Source organism: Rhinolophus sinicus, linkage group LG02 (genome assembly GCF_036562045.2).
Source record: "Rhinolophus sinicus isolate RSC01 linkage group LG02, ASM3656204v1, whole genome shotgun sequence".
NCBI classification, from domain to species: Eukaryota; Metazoa; Chordata; class Mammalia; order Chiroptera; family Rhinolophidae; genus Rhinolophus; species Rhinolophus sinicus.
The window spans coordinates 144,151,103-144,172,251 of record NC_133752.1 but is presented as its reverse complement, the minus strand read 5'-3'; the positions used below and the strand labels follow the sequence as shown (position 1 = coordinate 144,172,251).

Genomic DNA, 21,149 nt, shown 5'->3' with positions numbered 1-21,149 from the left:
CTGAGGATGATGGGAGGTGGGAGAACCAAGCCACATGGGAGACCTTTGTTTTCTTGTTCTTCAAAGCAAATTGATTCTAAAATACTGTAGGTTCTTTTTGAAGTACAAAACCACTGTGCTCCCTGCAAATTTTTTTTTTTTTTTTTTTTTTTTTAGTAAGAGGACAATAGATTTTTGAACCCACTTTAACTTTGTAAACGTCTTTTATTTGCTTGAATAATAATGCATTAGTATGGTGCCTGACACCTGATATACACTAAATAATACTTATCATTAATAATAATTCTTTTACTGTTAACACTCTTAGGAGGTGGGTTAGTAAAGCAATAACCTAACCTAACTTTATCATCCCAACTACTACTTTTCTCTTACTCACCTGTTTTTGCTTTCAACACTTTTTTAAAATTAAAACCTTGATTTCTTTTTCTGTTTTTTTCGCTTACATCATGTAATTTGCTGTGCATTTATACACTTAAGACGCCTATGTGAAAAGTTATTGGAGGCGTTCATTGTACTTTCCTGTAATTGTCACAGGCATATAGACTCTTAGAAGTGAAAGGAGCCTCAGGAGTCATAGGCCTCTTCACCCCCATACAGAAAAACTTCTGTGCCATCACTGACCAGAGTGTTTATAGATGTCTGCAGGAACAGGTTATCTGTTCTTTGAGGCTTACCTTGAGTGTCTTTTGTATCAACAGCTTTAATTATTGGAAAAATTCCTTTCTTATATTGAGTTGAAATCTGCTCCATGTAACGTCTACCCTTTGGTCGCTGTTCTGCCTTCTGTAGAAATATTGACTGAATTCATTCCCACATGGAACTCCTTCAAATACTTGAAGCTGTGTGGTCTTTCTCCTTTCCAAATCCACAAATCCTTTATTACTTCTTACCAAACATAGTCCTGTACTGTTCTAATTGCTTTCCCTCTGTGGAAGAGCTTCAGTTGGCAGGTCCTGTTTAGAGTGTGGTACTCAGAATGGGACACTGGGTTACAAGGGTAGCGGGACCAGGTCAGACAATGGTGGGGTTACTTCGGTTTGCTGATCTGGATAGTGTGCTGCTGTTCATTTCTGTGGATATGGCCCCAAATTTCCTCAGTCTTGGTATATAGTTTAATACCATGTGTTCGATCATTTAACTAAATATGGCTTTTAAAAGCATATTTGACATTATCTAAGGTGTTTGGTAGTACTCGTCTTGTTATTTGTATCAGTGTTTCATTTCATTAAGTACTTGTTTTTATGTTAAGGTTGTCTTTTTATAACCATTTTTACCAATTTCAAGATAGTATTACTTCATTAAGATTGGTGAATTACTTTTTGGTAGTATCTCACGCTGCCATTGGATAATTTGATTGGCTATTCTTTCCAATTAGCATATGTAATTGAATCAATATCTTTTTAGACCCATATGTCAAGCTTCTACTTGATGCCATGAAGCATTCGGGTTGGTAAGTAAATCGTTTTGAAGTGCTGCTCTATATTCTGGCTGCTAAAAACAAAAACAAAACCCAAACTGGAACAATTTAAGATTTTTCACTTGAGGCTACAAAGCCTTTTCCATGTGGTAGGTGATGGTGATTGGCTGCGTTCTCTGCAGGCAAGCCTTGTTCTCGCTGGACGTCATCTGCCCTAATGCCAAATCTCTGGCTCTCCCATTCACCTCGGGTATTTAGTAAGGATTATACCTAAAATCTTTCTCGTAAGTAATTGCAAACCCAGCTTTACTGCTATGCCAGTGTCAGCATTGTCCTTAATGGAGAGGAAATCTCAGCTTGTTGCTGAGGAGCTCTCCAGGTGTTGTTTAATTTTGAAGGGATTAGAGGAAGACTTCTGAGGTCCACTTCTTAACATTCTGGCCCGAGGGCAGTAACTCCATCATATCTCCAATATGGCCTTAATTAGTCGACCAAAAGCTTTATGGAATCATAAGGTTCATAGAATTTGAACTAGGATAGATATTGCAGAGACAGTTTCCTTGTTTTACAGATGAGTCCTGAAGGTGTTAAGTTACTTTCCTGGTGTTTCTTATGCGTTAGTGGTGGAGGGGGTTTGATACAGTTCTGGCCCAGGGCTGTTTCCTCTGTGCCACATGCACACTGCTTCTGGATATGGTCTCTTTAATCCATTCTTGCCTTTCAGTGCTGTGAACAGAGAAAGACACTTTTCTTGTGAAGACTGTAATGGAAATGTCAGTGGAGGTTTTGATGCTTCAATGTCTCAGGTAGGCATTTTTGCGAAGTTGTTTTCTTTCCTCCAGTTCTGATTTTGCTGAGCACCTTGCACATGCTGGGCGTTCTGTTTGGTAGACATTGTGTGGGATTCACAAAATGAATTAGTCATGGTCCTTATTCTTAAGGAACTTACACTCTCCCAGGGGAAATGGGGCATGAATACAGATCATGATAAAATTTGAATCAGGTTATAAACTATTTTAGGTGGGCATGGTTACCACTACAGAACAGTGATATGATTGACTGAAAGGTGCCAACAGATTCAGCTAGATTCACATAAAGCCTCTTCAGGGCAAAGAAGACAAACACTGTTGCCCAAAGCAGGGAAAGCATGAGCGAAGGTGACATATTGCGAAAGCACAAGGTATATTTGGGGAATGGCTTGTTGTCTAGTTTAGCTGGAGGGCAGGAATGCATGGGGAACAAGAGGAAGTAAGATTGGAAAGAAAGGTAAGCCATAGGGTTGGATCCTTTGAATGCTGAGCTTAAGAATTTCACCTTTACGTGGTGAGAAGTGATACACCTTTGAAAACTTTTGATTAGGGGAATGAGATTTCTTATCTGTAAAATATGGGTAATGATTATATCTATCTTATAGAATGGATATGAGAATTAAATGAGACATTTCTTATATAGAAAACATAGTAAGTATTCAATAAAAGGTATTAATTTTAAGTCACTGGAGGGTTTTGACAGAGTCTTGGAGGTGGTAGTTGGATTATGTCATGTGATGGGGGTAGTTGAAGGAGGTGTTATGAGTAACTGTTTCCATTTTACATATATAACCCACATCTAACTACACTTAATTGTTTCCTTCTGGGGAATTTTATATGTATTTGCATTATTTATAACTGTTTCCAGTAATCATGGGAAAAAGCAGCATAGCACAGGGGTGAGTGGCCTGGGTTTTGGAGTCAGGTAGACTTGAATTCAAATCCTAGTTCCTCTGCTCGTTAGCTGTGGGGCTTGGGCAAGTTATTTGCCTTATTCTCAGTTTCCTCATTTGTAAATTGGTCATCACAATACCTATAGCTCTCAAAGTGAGTCTTGGTAAGTTCTTCCTCCCTTGTGGTTAAATACAGTGGATGTTTTGAACCTTCATCTTCTCAACAGTGTTGAACACAGTGGGTACTCTCTTTTTATTTTCTTTTTGGAATTCAAATTTGTATTGTGAGGTATCTCATTCATACAGAAAAGTAAAAAAACCTATCTGTACACTTTCAGTCATAATACAATGAATACCTGTGTAGCTGCTGCCCACATGTGAAACAACCTTGCCAGGACCTCAGCAGCCGGTGTTCCCTTCGTGGATCACATCCCCTCTCCTTCCTTATTCGGACTTCTGTGGTGATCATTCCCTGCTTTCTGAGGGGCTTTGCCATCTGTAGATATTGTCCAACAATGTGTTACTTAGTTGTCTGCTCTTAAGCTCTGAGTTATATGTGATAGTTGGTAGCTTTATGAAATTAAACAGTACATAGTCTTCTGTAACAATTCTTTTGCTCAACATTGTGAGAGTGTTTCCTGTTGTGTATATCACTGATTTATTTAGTTTCACCGTTGGCTAGTACTCCATTGTGTATCTATACTACAGTTTACTCTATCTAATACTGACTTTTTCCAACATTTTTATTTTGAGTAACGCTGCTGTGAATATTTTTACCTTTTTTTCCTGGTGCACATGTGCAGAAGTTACGGCTAGGAGAGGAATTGCTAGGTCATATGGTATGCATACCACTTGACTTTAGCAGGTAATACCAAACACTTTCTTCCCAGGGTTTTAGGTATACAGTACTCTTCTGCTGCTCCTTTGCTAGCTTACCTTTCTTTATCAGTCCTGAAATGTTGAAGTCCCTTAACCCTTGGTGTTAGATCCCATTCGTTTTTCCTCTATACTCTGCCAAAGGGATCTCATTTATTGTCCTAGGTCAGAGCTCTCTTTTGAACTTCACATCACTATATCCAAGTGCCCACTTAACGCCTACACTTGGATGTCCACAAGGCATCTCAGACCTGACATGTCCAAGTCCAAGCTGGTAATTTTTACCACACCTCATTCCCATCTAACCTGGTCTGTTAGTTTTGCATATTTCAGTGAATGGTACCACCATCCATCCTATTAAATAGCCAGAAATGAGGGAATCATTCTTGATACCTCCAACTCCCTTCCCATATTCTATCCATCACTAAATTTTGTCCAATTTACCTCCTAGATACCTTTTTTTGGCTCCCACTGTCTTATTGTCAGATATCATGACTCCTTGCCTAGAATACTTGATTAGCCTTCAACTAGTCTCTCTGCATCTAGTTTTGGTCTTCTGCTTATTTTCCCCACTATAGTCAAAAGGAGAAAGACAAAATAAAACAAAAGCACACCCCTGTTTCACCATTCCTTTCTAGTGACTTCCCATTGCTCTCAGGATAAAGATAGAGTTCAGTGATTTGGCCACTGCTGACTGACCTCACCCGCCTTACCTCATGCCGACCACCTCCAACGCTGTGCTGCAGCAATACAGGCCTGCTTTCAGCTTCTCACACATTCTGTTCTTTCAACTCTCCCCCTACCCTCTGCATAGATTGTTCTCTCTGTCTGGAATGCTCCCTTCCCTTCTCAGATTTAACTCCCATTCATCCATTAGATCCCAGTTTAAACATTCCTTCTGAAGAGAAGCCTTTCCCAGCCTTTCAGACCAGGTCAGGCATTCTCATTGTAAATACTCACGACCACCTGGGTTTTTCTCATGACAACTGTCATTGTGTGTATTTAAGCATTTTGGTAAATATTTGATTAATTTCTATCTCCATTAGTAGATTATAAATATACTAATAGGTCTTAATAAATATTAGTTGAATAAATGGATGTTGCATGAATGTATAGGAAGTATCTAGCCTGTATCCCAGTGTCTGGCGCATAGGAAGTACACAATAAGTGGTAACTGTTATTATTAGGATACCTCATGTCTTTATTATTCAGTGTGCTGCTTGCTTTTTGCACATTTTTCTGAAGGTCTTTCTAAGGATTTCCCCTGAGAATTCTAGTAGAATGGGACTGTGGTGGTCATTCATTGTTGATTCATTGCTCATTTAGAAACTTGATAAGAAACATTTTATGTATATTCTCATTTAATTCTCACAATTCTATGAGGTAGGTACTCTATCCCCTTTTTATAGTGGAGGAAACTGAGGCACAGGGAGTTCAGAGACTTGCCCAAGATCACCGAATTCGTAAGGAATGGGGCTGGAATTTGAGTCTGTCTACTTCCTTCCAAAGTCCACACTCTTAATATGACACAAAACTCCACAATGCTGTGGAGTCCAAGACATACTGGTACAGTCAGCCCTGTGAGGACAGTGAATAAGTGTCCTTACTGTAAGTGCTGCTGTGGTCCAAAGAGAGGAGAAGGGAGAAGTTAGCCCTGGGGAAGGCTTAAAGAGTTTGTAGTTAATACTGGGCCTTGACACATAGGTGGGTGTGGGGGTCAGTGGAGAAGCGTGTGCAGAGACAATCCAAGCAGGTGACGCCCCTCAGGTGAGACAGAGGATGGAATCCGTGAAATGAGAGTAGATTGTAGAAATAATCGAACTTCTCTTGTTTTGGTGCCTCCTAGATTGTTTTGTGCCAGAATAATATTCGTAATCAGGCCCATATGAACAGAGTGGTCACTCATGAGCTCATTCATGCATTTGACCATTGTCGTGCTCATGTCGACTGGTTCACCAACGTCAGACACTTGGCATGCTCAGAGGTAAGTTTCATTGTCAAACATGTCTTTTTGCCCCCAGGACACTTTGAACATTTTACTCAATTTATAGTTACTGTCATAATTCCACGTTAGTTTTGAATTTCTGTGTTTAACTACTGAATATAATTTTTGAGACACAAGAGGCATTTTAAGTATCTTTTTAGAATTGTCTTAAGTATAACCTTTAAATCCTAATAACAGTGATGATTAACTAATTAACTAACTATAATAATAAACTTTTAGAGAATAAACTATATAATGTAAAAAATAAGGATAGTTAACATTTACTGAGGGCTGTGTGCTCAACACTATATGGTTTGTGGATTCTTATTTAATCTTCACAACAACCCATGGAGGTGGACACTATTATCCCCATTTTATATCTATGGAAAGTGAGGCATTTGTTTAGATTCCATAGTTAGTAAGAGGAAGAGGCAGGATTGCAACCAGGGTTCTTAACTGGTTTGCTGTGCTGTCTTCCATAGCTTTGTCTTCCAACGCTCCTTGCTTGTCCTAGAGCAAAACATTTAGTCTCAAAAATACAACATAAAAAGATAGCTATTAAGTACTTTGTATTACTCTCACGTGTGTTTTATGCACATGTACTCGTATCTGCCTACTGAGACATACATATTTCATATTTGCATTTTATTAATTGAAGTGTGCAACGTGCTAAGTTAAAAAACTAGCTAAGTTAAAAAACTAATACAAATTTTAAGCTATGTATACTTTATAACTTTGATTATTTTCTCTTACCTTTGAAATTAATAAGCAACCCCAGTACATGAAGTTATAACTCTTATTATTTGGAGAGTAGACTAAAACTAGAGTTTCGAAATGTGTCTCTCCTTTGGGTGTTATGAAAATTAATAATGCCTGTTAGCTAGTGAAAGTGTGTTAAGTGCCTTGAGCGCCTCAGAGGAACAAGGCCATGTTATTGTAGAAGTAGCAAGAAGTGGGCCGTTCTATTTGCAATGAATTAGCAAAAATGTGGCCAGGTTGGCTGTAGAATCTATGTGGGTAGTTCCAAGACTTCTTTTTCCTCATCTATTAAAGCTGCTTTTTACCTTAGAGATGTAGTAAATTAGAAAACATGTCCTAACTTCAGGCTGTCATGCTCAGTTTGGAATGTTCTTAGTTCTCTGTGCTTTGTACCACTTAATTTTGCATAGGACAATCGAGCCTCTGGAGGAAGGTTATGAACTTATACAGGTTTAAGGGAAGGTCCAAAAGGGCTTCAGTGATTTAGGCTATGGCTGGGAAGTTCTTATGCTCAAAGTGTCTTAGATATTGATGTATTCAGTTTTAAGTCACATTGAAACTCAGTTTGTAGATCTTTGGAAAAATGCTTTCTTGAAGTCCTTTTGGAAATTTTGGATGTTTGTGTCTTGTAGAGAGCATGGACTTTTTAACTCTTAAATCCAAATCTCTGACTTTTGGTTCCAAAGAAATTAGTTCTGTCAGTAAGGCTACCGTGCAAAATTTTGAAAATTTTCTTTGTTAGATGATTGACTCCCCCCCCACTCATCCCCACCCAGTGTATTTGGCATTGTCTAGCATAGCTCATCCATATCTGTTCTTTTTCTTAATTTAAGAACACCTTGAGTCAATAGAGTTTAAAAAAGTCTTACAGACACTCTGTTCTCAGAAAAACTTGCTAATTTTATATTATTTTACAATTAAAAAATGTGTGGATATAAAGGTATAGAGCATAAGCATTTACTTTCTTTTCATTTGCCTTCTGTCTCTGTGATAGGTTCGAGCTGCTAACCTTAGTGGAGACTGCTCACTTATAAATGAAATTTTCAGGTTACATTTTGGATTAAAACAACACCATCAGGTAAGAACTAACATGAAATCACTTACCCTCAAGAGTGCTAAGAGTGCAAATAGCGAATGAAGAAATAAGAAGTACATTTAGTATTTGAAATTTGAAAGAACTACTTATATGAAAAGAATACTAAATGTATACTGTTTAAGCCAAACAGATGGAATTTAGTTTTACTTTGTAATTATGGGCACGCTGTGTGACGGATGGAGATTTTTACAGTGACAAGAGCTCTGATCTCACCCTTGGGATACTTTTTCAGATGGGAGTAGATAAGGAGTGGAAGTGAAATCACAGCCTGTCTTATCTTTATCCTAGCAGTCCTGGACTTATATTTGGAAGCTACCACAGTATTCTCCAGACAAAAAAGTGGTACCTTTCAGAACAGAGACTGCATTGCAGCACAGGTTATGGCTGTGTATTAGTGCACCTTTACAGGATGTAATATGTGACAGCAAAGCTTTGGATTGGAACAGACTTGATTATGATGAACTGAGCTGAGAGGGATTTTGTAAACAAAACAAAGCAAAACCAAAGAAAACTATAGGCCAGATGATCCTGCTAGAAAGCTTTTAAGATCTGCAATGGATGGACACGGGGAGAAGAGTATAGACCTGATGGACTGATAATGAATGTAAGCAGTTCTGCCCACAGCAGCCCAGGGGCTCTGTGTCCACACTTAGGAGAAAGGCTGGTCAGATATTTTCTGTGGGAGGAACTTGCTGGGCCAATTTGTGAGGTACATGGGCATCAGCATAGCAGTTTAACCAGATGCAAAGAAGATAGGCTTGGGACAACAGGAAGGCCCTTTGTTCTTTAGAGAAGAGTAACTGATCTCTGGGGTGGAGGGTAGAGTCACAGGGAACCACTAAGAAACTGTGAACTTGGTGAATGGGAGCTAGAAGAGAAGCAAGCCTGCTGCCTGGAGAGGGTTATGATGCAGAAAGGGGCGTGTTCCGCTTTCAGCCTGTGCTAAGTCAGCTGAGTGATGTGCCACTGAGTTGCCTTGTACCACATGTCTTCTGTGCCCTTGGACCCCTGTTTCTCTGGTCGATTCAGCTCAGGCTGCATTTGATTGGGCTGTGTGCCCTGGCTCAGTGGGAAGGGTGGAAGTAGGGGTACACATCGGCTCACCTAGGGAAGAGGATGACGTGGCTAAGGCCTGTGGTCTAGGGCCAGAGTCTTTGGAAGAGAAGTCTCGCCTCTTTTTACCTTGGGCAGCAGCAGCAGAAAACAAATAGCACTAGCAGCAGGATGGAAAATATGTGGAGGTAGTGGGAGCCTGGTTGTGGGAGAACAGTCTTAGAGAACGGAGTCCCTGCTTTTGTACAGCATGTACCCAAGAAATAGAAACAATGATTACAGTAACTGATTGTAAAATTGCACACTTTTAACATAAATTTATTATTTCTGGAAAGAAGTAATTCTGGACTGTGATCTATACTTGCGTCTCCCATTTCTGTGGCTCCAGAAGACAAATTTTTACCACCATTTTTTTTTTTCCTGGAGGAGAGAAATTTCCTCTTTCTGGCATTTGCTATTGTGGCTTCCTCTCTTTCTTATTCTTTATGCCTGAGGGTTAGTTTTAAAATCAGTGGTATAATTTAGGTTGAGAAGCACTGGTTTATAGTCCAACATTAGTGAGCATTTCCAAGTTGGGTATGTTCACCAGGCTAAAGTAAAACTGGGAACATGCTGAGAAAGTCAGTGATTGACAGGATGCATAGCCATCAGAACCAGTGTTTGGTTAATTTTCAGGAAAAAGTTAAATGCCATTCTTTTGAGTTTTAGTTTGATCCTGTAGAGAAATAAATTGATTAAAAGCTCTCTAATAACTGCACTGGCAGGATCCTGTGTTTCTTGAAATATTTAGAATACTGAGCAATTTTAGTCTGTTACTATGTAAATTATAAAGTAAATTTAGGTAAATTATTTTCTTAGTAAGAGAACTTTAATGCCCATGCAAAGAATACTAAGGAAAAAAATGTTTGATTTTTTCACCCCCTTGAAAAATGGAGACACATTCCAATTTTGTGTGTATATATATATATATATATATATATATATATGATTTCCTATTGCCTGGGGAAGAGTGCTTCTCTTGAAGGAAAAGTTATCTAGCATTGGTCTACTGAAAAGTTAAGGAAAAGAGTTGCAGAAGTAAAGTATATTTTAAATTTATTTAAATTTTATTAAAAATTCAACCAGAACCTTATTTATACACTTTCTATAATTTTCCGAATTGGGAGTTATTGTTTGGCAAACACTGCCTAGAACTTCAGAGAACGACATTTGCTTATATTATTGGAAAAGATGAAAAAATTGGAGGAGGTCTTACTTATACCTAAATAATTATATGTATACCTAAATAATCTTTCTCCTTAGACTTGTGTGAGAGACAGAGCCATTCTTTCTATCCTGGCTGTTAGGAATATCAGCAAAGAAGTAGCTCAAAAGGCTGTTGATGAAGTTTTTGAATCTTGTTTCAATGACCACGAACCTTTTGGAAGGATCCCACATAACAAGACTTATGCAAGATATGCTCATAGAGACTTTCAAAACCGTGATCGGTATTACTCAAATATATGAAGACAATGACATTTTATATTACAGAGCTTCAACGATCATGGAGAAAATATGGTTTTCAAGCGCACAAACGTATAAAATGTAAACGATCAATTAAATCAAGATAAAACAGAAGATGCTGATTCTAGCATATGATCAGAAAAAGTAACTCTGGTAAAAAATGAAACTGCCTTGAACTCTAAGGCAAAAATTATATCTTTATAATTATTTGGTAAATAAGTTAATTGTTTGGTAAATAAGGCAAATAAATTACATTTTTGTATTTTCTGTATTGTACTTGTGTTTTTTTTATATTTGTGTTTTATTTATTATTTGATTTTATTACATGTAATTATTTTAGAATTTGATTATGAAACCTGTGAAGTGTGCCTTTGTATGATGTTGATAGGTGACCACTGTTGGTATTTACATTAAGTGTAAAGAAAAATGTATGGATCTCATGATAGGACATTTGTTGAGATGCTGTAATGATCAAAACACACAAAGATTGAAAGTTGGGAATAATTCATTCAATGATCAATGCTTTCCCTCTTTTGCTCTACTATATGGCTTAAATTTCTGGGGACAGCCATGATTACATTTTTTTTTTTTTTTTTAAAGTAAAGACAGTGCATTACATTTATAAAGCAATTGAATTTAACTTTATATATTTAGAATATTTTCACATAATCATTCTCAAATATTTTGTCAAGCTTTGATCTGAGTTTTTGGATTCAGAAAACATGGAAACGTGGTCATCTCATCTATCTCCCTTAACTGGTAACTGCATCTTCCACCTGTCCCAGCAAACATCTCTTGGCCTATGTCCAGACTGAAAGACAGTGATGCCTGTGTGTAGAGGTGGCTAATTAAAGGTTTGAAGATAATGTGAAGTTAACAGGATTCTTTATTTTTTTAAAATTTTTAAAAAAATTTTTTATTGAGGAATATTGGGGAACAGTGTGTTTCTCCAGGGCCCATCAGCTCCAAGTCATTGTCCTTCAATCTAGTTGTGGAGGGTGCAGCTCAGCTCCAAGTCCACTCACCGTTTTCAATCTTAGTTGCAGGGGGCACAGCTCACCATCCCATGTGGGAATTGAACCGGCAACCTTATTGTTAAGAGCTCGTGCTCTGACCATCTTAGTTATTTGGCCACTTCTCCGGCAGCTCAGTGGCAGCTTGTTATCTTCAATCTAGTTGTGGAGGGTGCAGCTCACTGGCCCATGTGGAAATCTAACCAGCAACCTTGTTATTAAGAGCTCGTGCTCTAACCAACTGAGCCATCTGGCCATCTGGCCGCCCCAACAGGGTTCTTTTGAGTTAAAATTTGATTAAATATAAATTATAAAGTGATACCTCAAGCTTAATAACTTATTAAACATTAAAACATGGTTTGAGGATTCTGGGAAGACGGTGGAATAGGAAACAACAGAAATCTGTCTCCCCACTTAAGACAAAATTACACCGGCAGAATCTGTCTGATATAAATATTTTGGACTTCTGAAGTCTATTGAAGGCTTGCAACTTCCAGGGGAAGACTTGGATGGTAAATTGCAGCTAATTTTGGTCACTTTCAGCTCTTAGCACAGTAGTAGCTACCTATCTCCCACATACTGCCCTGTGGCAGGCAGCTATGCATGTGTTCCTGGGACACAGACTGTGGCAACCAAGGTGGGCAAAAAGCACCCTGTCCTCCCTGTCCTCCATATAGTTGGGATCTTCTCTGATTGCTGATTGATGCTTATTTTCACAGAGGTTCAGAAAAGGAGGTAGTGGATTGTTGCACCTCTTCCCATTTTTGCAAACTGCTTTCCATCGGCCGAAGTGACTTACAGGGTATTTAAAGCGCTGCTGCCTTTCTTCCCCCATTCATTTTTATCTTTCCCCCCTTTTGGGAGCCAAACATTGAAGACTAGAACATTAAAAAAAAAAAAAAAGTATACAGGGGAAATTAGAAAGTCACTATTCATGTCCAGGGAAAGATGCAGGTTCAGAAAAGACCCAAGAAGACCTTGAATTTACACTTAAGGCAGATCCTTGGTACAGAGACAGCGTATAATAAAAACAAACAAATAACCCCAAACCCAAAACAACAGCAAATCCGGAGGAAGGAGGAGAATCTGATTTTCAGAGTTACCACATAAGTAGATTCAAATGGCCAGTTTTCATTAAAAAGCAAAACAAAACAAAACAAAACACAAGGCATACAGAGGATATACAAGGCATACATAAGAACATGTGGTTCATTTAAAGGAAAAAAATAAACCAGCAACCTCCCTGGAAAAGACCTGATGGTAGAGCTACTAGACAAAGAATTTAAAATAATAGTCTTAAAGATGCTGAAAGAACCAAAGTAGCATATGGAGAAAGTCAAGAAACACTATGAACAAAATGGAAATATCAACAAAGAGATGACTTAAAAGGAAACCAAAAAGGAATTCTGGAGCTGGAAAGTACAATAACTGAAATGAAAAATCTACTCAGGGGTTCAAAGACAGATTTGAATATGCAGAAGAAAGAATCAGTGAACTTGAAGATAAGACATTGAAAATTATTGAGTCTGAGGAATAGAAAGAAAAAAAATGGAAGAAAATGAAACAGAGCCTAAGGGACCTGTGGGACACCATCAAGTTGACTAACATTTGTATTGTGAGAGGCCCAGAAAGAGCAGGAGGAGGAAGACCAGGAGGAGGAAGAGGAAAATGAGGAGGAGGAGGAGGGGTGGGGAGGGAGAGAGGGAGGGAGAGAGAGAGAGAGAGAGAGAGAGAGACAAATGGGCAGAGAGAATACCTGAAGAAATAATGGTTTATAACTCCACCTTTTGTTTTCTACATATTTTAAGAGGCTAATACATTTAAAAGAATTATTAGTTTATGTTTTGGGGCACACAGTGTGTATATATATTTGTGAAATCAACTGAAAAAGGTGGGGAAGGAGTTTTAAAGGAGGAGTGTTTGTATATTATTGAAGTTATGCTGGTATAAATTCAAAGTAGAGTGTTAAAACATTAGGTTGTTAAATGTTATCTCCATGGTAACCACAAGGAAAAGAGCCATTGAATACACAAAAGGAAATGAGAAAGAAGCTTACATGTTTCACTACAAAAAATCAACACAAAAGAAGAGAATAATGCAGGAAATGCGCGAGAAGAAAAAGCTGCAGGGTATGTAGAAAAACAAAGCGAAACACCAGAAGTACATTCTTCCTTATCAGTAATTACTTAGGTGTAAATTAACTAAATTTTCCAATTAAAAGACAGAGATTGTCAGAATGGACAAACAAAAACACAAAAAACATCCAACTATAGGATGGCTACAAAAGACTCACTTAAGATGCAAACACAAATAGATTAAAGGTGAAAGAATGGAAAAGGATTTACCATGCAAATACCAAAAGATAGCAGGGGTGGCTATACTAACATTAGACAAAATAGACTTTTAATCAAAGAAGGTGACAAGAGACAAAGGACACTATATATTAATAAAAACTTCAATAGAGAAAGAAGATATAACAATTATAAACATTTACACACTAAGATCATCAAAATATGTGAAACAAAAATTGACAGAATTAAAGGGAGAAATAGATGGTTCTACAATAATAATTGGACACTTCACTACCCCACTCTCAGTTATGGATACAATAACCAGACAGAAGGTAACTAAGTATATACAGGACTTGAAACATAAAAAAACCAACTAGATCTAACAGACATATGCAGAACACTAAACAACAGCATACCCATTCTACAAATTAAGTCTCAATATATTTAAAACATTAGATATCATACATCTACCACAAAGGGATGAAGTTAGAAATAAATAACTGAAGGAAAATCGAAAAACTCACAAATTTGTGAGAATTAAAGAACACACTTTTAAACAACCAATGGGTCAAAGAAGAAACAACAAGGGAAATTAGAAAATACTTAGAGATGAATGAAAACAAAAATACAACATACCAATACTTATGGGACACAACAAAAGCAGTGCTAAAGGGGAAATTTATAGCTATAAATGCATATGTTAAAAAAACAAAACAAAACAAATATTTCAAATCAGCAACCTAACTCTACAACTTAAGGAAATAGAAAAAGAAGAGCAAACTAAATCCAAAACTGGCAAAATGAAGGAAATAATAAAGATTAAAGCAGAGACCAATGAAATAGAGAATAGAAAAGCAATAGAGAATCAATGAAACAAAAGTTGGTTCTTTGAACAAATCAAAATTGACAAAAGTTTAGTTAGATGGAGTAAGAAAAAAAGAGAGACCTTAAATTACTAAAACTAGAAATGAAAGTGGGGACATTACTACCGATTCTACAAAATTAGAAAGGATTATAAGACAGTACTGTGAACAACTGTATGCCCACAAACTGGATCACCTAGATGAAATGGACAAATTCCTAGAAACACAGAATCCACCAACACCAAACCATGAGAAAATAGAAAATCTGGTTAGACCTATAACTAGTAAAGAGGTTGAATCAGTAATCAAAAATCTCCTGACAAAGAAAATCCCTGGACCTGATGGCTTCACTGGTGAATTCTACCAAACATTTTAAAAAGAACTAATACCAATCCTCCTCAAACTTTCTGAAAAAATTACACTCCCCAACTCGTTCTATGAGGCCAAACTTATTCTGATAGGAAAGCCAGACAAAGATATTACAAGAAAAGAAAACTATAGACCAATATCCCTTATGAACATCATTGAAAAATCCTCAGAAATTCAAACCAAATTCAGCAACCTAGTAAAAAGGATTACACACTATGACCAAGTGGAGTTTATTCCTGGAGTGCCAGGATGGTTCAGCATCTGAAATTTGATCAATGTAATATACCACATTAACAAGGAAAAAGACCACATGGCCACCTCAGTTGATGAAGGAAAAAGACCACATGGTCACCACAGTTGATGCAGAAAAAGCATTTGACAAAATTCAACACCCTTTAATGATGAAAACAGTCAACAAACTAGGAATAGAAGGAAACTACCTCAACATAATGAAAGCCATATATTGAAAACCCACAGCAAACATACTCAATGGTGAAAGACTGAACATTCTTCCTCTATGATCAGGAAAAAGGCAAGGTTGCCACTTCTATTCAACATGTTACTGGAAATCCTAGCTAGAGCAATAGGCAAGAAAAACAAATAGAAGGCATCCAAAGTGAAAAAGAAGAAATAAAAGTATCTCTGTTTGCAGATGATATGATCTTAAATGTAGAAAACCCTGAAGATTCCACAAAAAAACTGTTTGAAGTAATAAATGAATTCAGCAAAGTAGCGAGATGCAAAGTCAGCATGCAGCAGGATTTCTATACACAATAAATACTCTGAATAAGGAATTAAAAAAAGTATTTACAATAGAATAAAAAAGAATAAAATACATAAGAATTAACTTACCCAAGCAGGTGAAAGACTTGTACAAGAAAACTACAAATCATTGCTGAAAGACATTTAAAAATATCTATAAATGGAATAAATGGAAACATCCCATGTTCATGGACTGGAAAACTTAATATTGTTAAGGTGTCAGTAGTATTCAAAGTGATCTACAGCTTCAGTGCAATCAAAATCCCAATTACAGTTTTTTTTGCAGAAATAGAAAAACCCATTTTAAAATTCACAGGGAACCTGAAGAAAGCCTGAATAGCCAAAGCAATCTTGAAAACAAAACAAAATAAACAAATAAAAACAAAAGCACAAAGCTGAGGGATTTATAAACCAGTGGAACAAAGTTGGGAGTTCAGAAATAAACCTTCACATATATGGTTATAGGATTTTTGACAAGGGTACCAAGACCATTCAATGAGGAAAACACAGTCTAAGGTGGTGCTGAGAAAACTGGATATCCACATGCAAAGTAATGAATTTGGATCTTTATCTAACACGATATGCAAAAATTAACTCAAAATGGATTAAACTACATCAAAGACACAAAGCGAGAACCATAAATGTTTTAAATTGGTAAATTAGACTAAATTCAAAATTAAAGACTTGTTCATTGAAAAATATTAAGAAAATGAATAGGCAAATGATGGACTGGAAGAATATATACATTTATCTGAGAAAGGCTTCTTATGTGAAAATATGAAGACTTTCTATAACTCAATAAAAAGACAACCCATAAAAAATAGCAAAACATCCTTTGTAAAGTATGATACATAATTGGCTGATCAACACATCAAAAATGTTTTAATATCATTAGTCATAAAATAAATACAAATTAAAACCACAATGAGAAACTAATACCCATGATAAAAGCAAAAAATTTAATGGACTGCTGACAAAATTTGTTAGGATGTGAAACAAATAGAACTCATACGTTACTGGTAGGAATGTGAAATAGTACAATTACTTTGGGAAAAGGATTGGCAGTTGCATATAAACATATACTTATCCTTTAACTCTGCTATTTTAAGCTAGGTATTTTACTTAAGAGAAATGAAAACAAATCCACAAAGACTTATACAAGAATGTTCACAATAACCTTGTTTATAAAACCTAAAAACTGGAAACACCAACATCTTTCAACAGAAGAATGAATAAACAAATTGTGATATGTTCAAACCACGGAACACTTCTCGGCAATAAAAAGGAATGAATTACTAATACACACAAGAAGATGAATGAAGCTCACAAACATTATGCTAATTAAAAGAAGCTTAAGGTACAAAAGAGTACTTACTTGATGATTCCATGTATATGAAATTATAGAACAGGCAAAACTAATCTATGTTGAAAACTGGTTGTCTGGAGGGTGGGGGAGAGGACAAAGAAGTGACTGGGATGAGAGAGAAGGAAATTTCTGGGGTGATGCAAGTGTTCTATATCTTCATTGTAATGTGGGTTACACGGATGTATCCATTGTCAAGTTGTACAGTTAATATTTGGACATCTCAATATATGTAAAATTTAACAAATAATTGAATGACAGGTGGAGAGTGGATCGAGATATCGATTAAACAACATGGCAGAATGTTGATAATTGTCAAACTTGAGTGATGGGTATAGGATATTCGTTATATTATTCTGTGTACTTTGTAAATGTTCGAAATTTTCCACAATTAAGTTTTTTCTTAAACTGGGGGAAATGAATTAAAGATTAATAAGCATTGAAATCTAAATGCAATAATCTTTTTTTAAAAACTGAAAATCATATGAGAACTGGCATAAACACACATTCTTTGCTAGGCAGAAAAGTGCTAAACAATTAGAAAACCATTGTTTTGTTCATTTCTGCCTTAGGGAGAGAGAGGGAAGGGCTGACAGAAAAATGAATCAGGATAATCTTAGTCTGCAGCAATCAGACCACGCTGTTTCAACTATTCAACTTCCCCCTTCTCAAGGGGATAGAGATATCCAGCCAAGATATTATTAAATCAAGTTTTTTGTTAATTAAACTCACTTCAGAGCAATACCCTGGGTGTATAATTAATTAAATTTTAATTTGTTGATGATAATGTTGCACTTGAATTTTTAAACTTTTTTTCTGACTTTAAAATATTTGAGAAGCATGAGCTAAACATTCTGCTAATAACCTGCATTTTTCTTGCATTATTTTCTTTTTTCTTTCTCTTGCCTGCTGATTTCTACTTCTAACTTTTACAATGCAAGTATTAGAGTCCCCACGAGCAGAATTTGAAATACAGAAATTACAAGGTAGACTATCTGGGAGTTTAAAAAGACAATATTGTTCACTCAGCAGGTACCAAGGCTAAGTTAAAAGTAAACAATTAATCATGTGACAGACATCCTAAGTGGCAAGTGAGAGCTTCTCCGAGTGCTAACTGCATTCATACTGCCTCACATCCAAGGCGGTAAAATAAGAGGAGAAAAAAACCTCAAACTGCGCTAAGAAATCTCTTCTAACATATGCTTTTTTTTTCCCCCCTGAAAATTAGTAAGTCCCAGATGTCCCAGACCAAGGCCATAGCTATATGCACTCTCCAAATCTGCGTCTTTAGGGTTAAAGCCAGACATGTCTGGTGCGGGCCAGGTAGGCCACTGCAGTGGCCACTTGCTAGTAGGAGGCCCCGAGGAGCCTCTAAAACTCAGGTGGCTGAGTCAGGGCTCACGGAGGGGACCCCAGCTCCTCATTCTCCCAGCCACAGCATGAGGAGAATCAATCTGAGGGAGAAAATAGTGCATTCATTCAACAAATATTTATCAAGCACTCACTATGTGTTACATCATATTAGGCTCTAGGGATACTGAAGTGACCAACACGGATTGGATCTTTTTCATCGTGGGGAACAACTGCACCAAAGAAGAAGTGTGGGGTGACTTGGGGATATACAACATCGCATCCAACCTAGAGCAAGTAACAGTTAAACTGAGAACTGAAGTATAAAGAGGAGGTAGCAAGTTACAGTGAGGAGGAATGAGACTTCTAGACAAGAAACCTTTTGTGTGAAGACTAGAATGGGGCAGGAGCAGTGGGGCCAGGGCTATGGAAAGGGATAATGCGGAACAAACTACCTGGTTCCCAAGGAAACTTGTACTCAATTTCCAGGGGAGAAGCTTTGTGACCTGAGTGTCAAACCAAAAAGATAAACTTAGTGGGAAAGAATGATATATTCTGTAAATGGTTTGGGGAAAATTTGGGACATTTGGAAAAAATTGTTAAATCTCTAAATCATTCCTATACCCAAATAAATCCCAGAGATATCCCAGATGTTAACAGAAAAGAAAGCCATAAAAATACCAGAACATGGAATATATTTTAAAAAATAATCTTAGAATTAAAAGCCTAAAGTAACACAAAAATCACCAAACCATAAAACTCATATTGATATACTTAATAGCATTTTTAAAATCTTTAAAAAATAGTTAAAGACAATATTTTCAACAATGAATCATGGAATACCTGATGTTATTTATAATAAAATGACTAATATTTTTTTTTACATCTTTATTTAAAAAAAAACAACAAAAAAGAACGAATGACATAGTAGAAAATACAAATGGGTGCCTCTCGAGCATAAGACTTATATGATCTTACTCATAATAAGATATATGTAAACTATGACATACTGTTTTCACCTATGAGATCTACAAGTGTCAAAAATATGATATATATCAAACTAAAAACCTTGTGCACAGTAAAGGAAACCATGAATAAAATGAGAATATGAGAAAATATCTGCAAATCATCTATCTGATAAGGGGATAATATCCAAAAAATATAAAGAACTCATATAATTCAATAGTAAAAAACAATTCAATTAAAAAATGGGCAGATCTTGGGCTGGCCCGGGGGCTCAGGTGGTTAGAGCTCCATGCTCCTAACTCCGAAGGCTGCTGGTTCAATTCCCACATGGGCCAGTGGGCTCTCAACCACAAGGTTGCAGGTTCAACTCCTTGAGTCCCATGAGGATGGTGGGCTCCGCTCCTGCAACTAAGATTGAACACGGCACCTTGAGCTGAGCTGCCGCTGAGCTCCCAGATGGCTCAGTTGGTTGGAGCGCGTCCTCTCAACCACAAGGTTGCCAGTTCCATTCCCACAAGGGATGGTGGGCTGTGCCCCCTGCAACTAGCAACGGCAACTGGACCTGGAGCTGAGCTGCACCCTCCACAACTAAGACTGAAAGGACAACTTGAAGCTGAACGGCATCCTCCACAACCAGGATTGAAAGGACAACAACTTGACTTGGAAAAAAGTCCTGGAAGTACACACTGTTCCCCAATAAACTCCTGTTCCCCTTCCCCAGTAAAATCTTAAAAAAAAAAAAAAGGGCAGATCTGAATAGACATGTTCCCAAAGAAGACATACAGATGGCCAACAGGTATAAAAAAAGGTGCACAACCTCACTAATCATCAGAGAAATGCAAATCAAAACCACATTGAGATATCACCTTGTGCCTTTTAGAATGGCTACCATCAAAAAGACAAGAAGTAACAAGTGTTGGTGAGGATGTGGAGAAAGGGGAACACTTGTGCTCTGTTGGTGGAAATGTAAATTGGTGCAACCACTATGGAAATTAAAAAATAGAACTACCATATAATCCAGCAATTCCATTGCTGGGTATTTATCCAAAGAAAATGAAAACATTAACTTGAAAAGATATATGCACACTATTTACAATAGCCAAGATAAGGACACAACCTAATTGTCCATAGATAAATGAATGGATATATACAGAGCATGCCAAAAAAATGTATAGATAGGGTGGCCGGTTAGCTCAGTTGGTTGGAGTGCGGTGCTGGTAGCACCAAGGTTGCCAGTTTGATCCCTGCGTGTGCCACTGTGAGCTGTACCCTCCTCAAAAAGAAAAAAAAAATACACATTTTAAGAAAGGAAAACTATTAAAATTGTAATACTCAGTATGTACCAATAACAAAAGATGAATACAAGTGATATTTGACTTCTGCAATTACAAGAGGTGCTCAAAGTGTTTACCATCAGCATCCAGACACTTCTGATTACAGCGAACTACTGCTTGAGTAATGTTGAACAAAGTGTCCACTTGAATACATTGTTTTGGCACCCCTGGTATATATAATTCAGCCATAAAAAAGAATGAAATCTTGCCATTTGTGATAACACGGATTGACCTTGAGGACATTACGCTAAGTGAAATAAGTCAGACAGAGAAAGACAAATACAGTATGATCTCACTTATCTGTGCAATCTGAAAAACTAAAATAACCTCCTCTCCCCCTCAAAAAAGCTTATAGATACAGAGAAGAGATTGGTGGTTGCCAGAGGTGGGGGTTGGGAGGTGGGAGAAATTGGTGAAGGGGGTCAAAAGATATAAACTTCCAGTTATA

The 21,149-nt window shown here is 37.1% G+C and overlaps 1 protein-coding gene across 7 annotated transcripts in view; it reads left to right on the top strand.

Moving 5' to 3' along the window:
• Window positions 1–10,657, top strand: part of ATP23 (ATP23 metallopeptidase and ATP synthase assembly factor homolog) — a 43,593-nt gene extending 32,936 nt beyond the window's left edge. For 5 of the 7 annotated variants that reach the window (XM_074325495.1, XM_074325497.1, XM_074325496.1 and 2 more), the window contains 5 exons: window positions 1,405–1,450; window positions 2,142–2,223; window positions 5,842–5,979; window positions 7,733–7,816; window positions 10,190–10,657. In XM_074325495.1, coding sequence (XP_074181596.1) covers window positions 1,405–1,450; window positions 2,142–2,223; window positions 5,842–5,979; window positions 7,733–7,816; window positions 10,190–10,393 — 554 coding nt within the window. In that variant the 3' untranslated portion in view covers window positions 10,394–10,657. The other 2 variants (XM_019742417.2, XM_074325498.1) reach the window with 2 other exon arrangements.
• The last annotated feature ends 10,492 nt before the right edge of the window (window positions 10,658–21,149 follow it).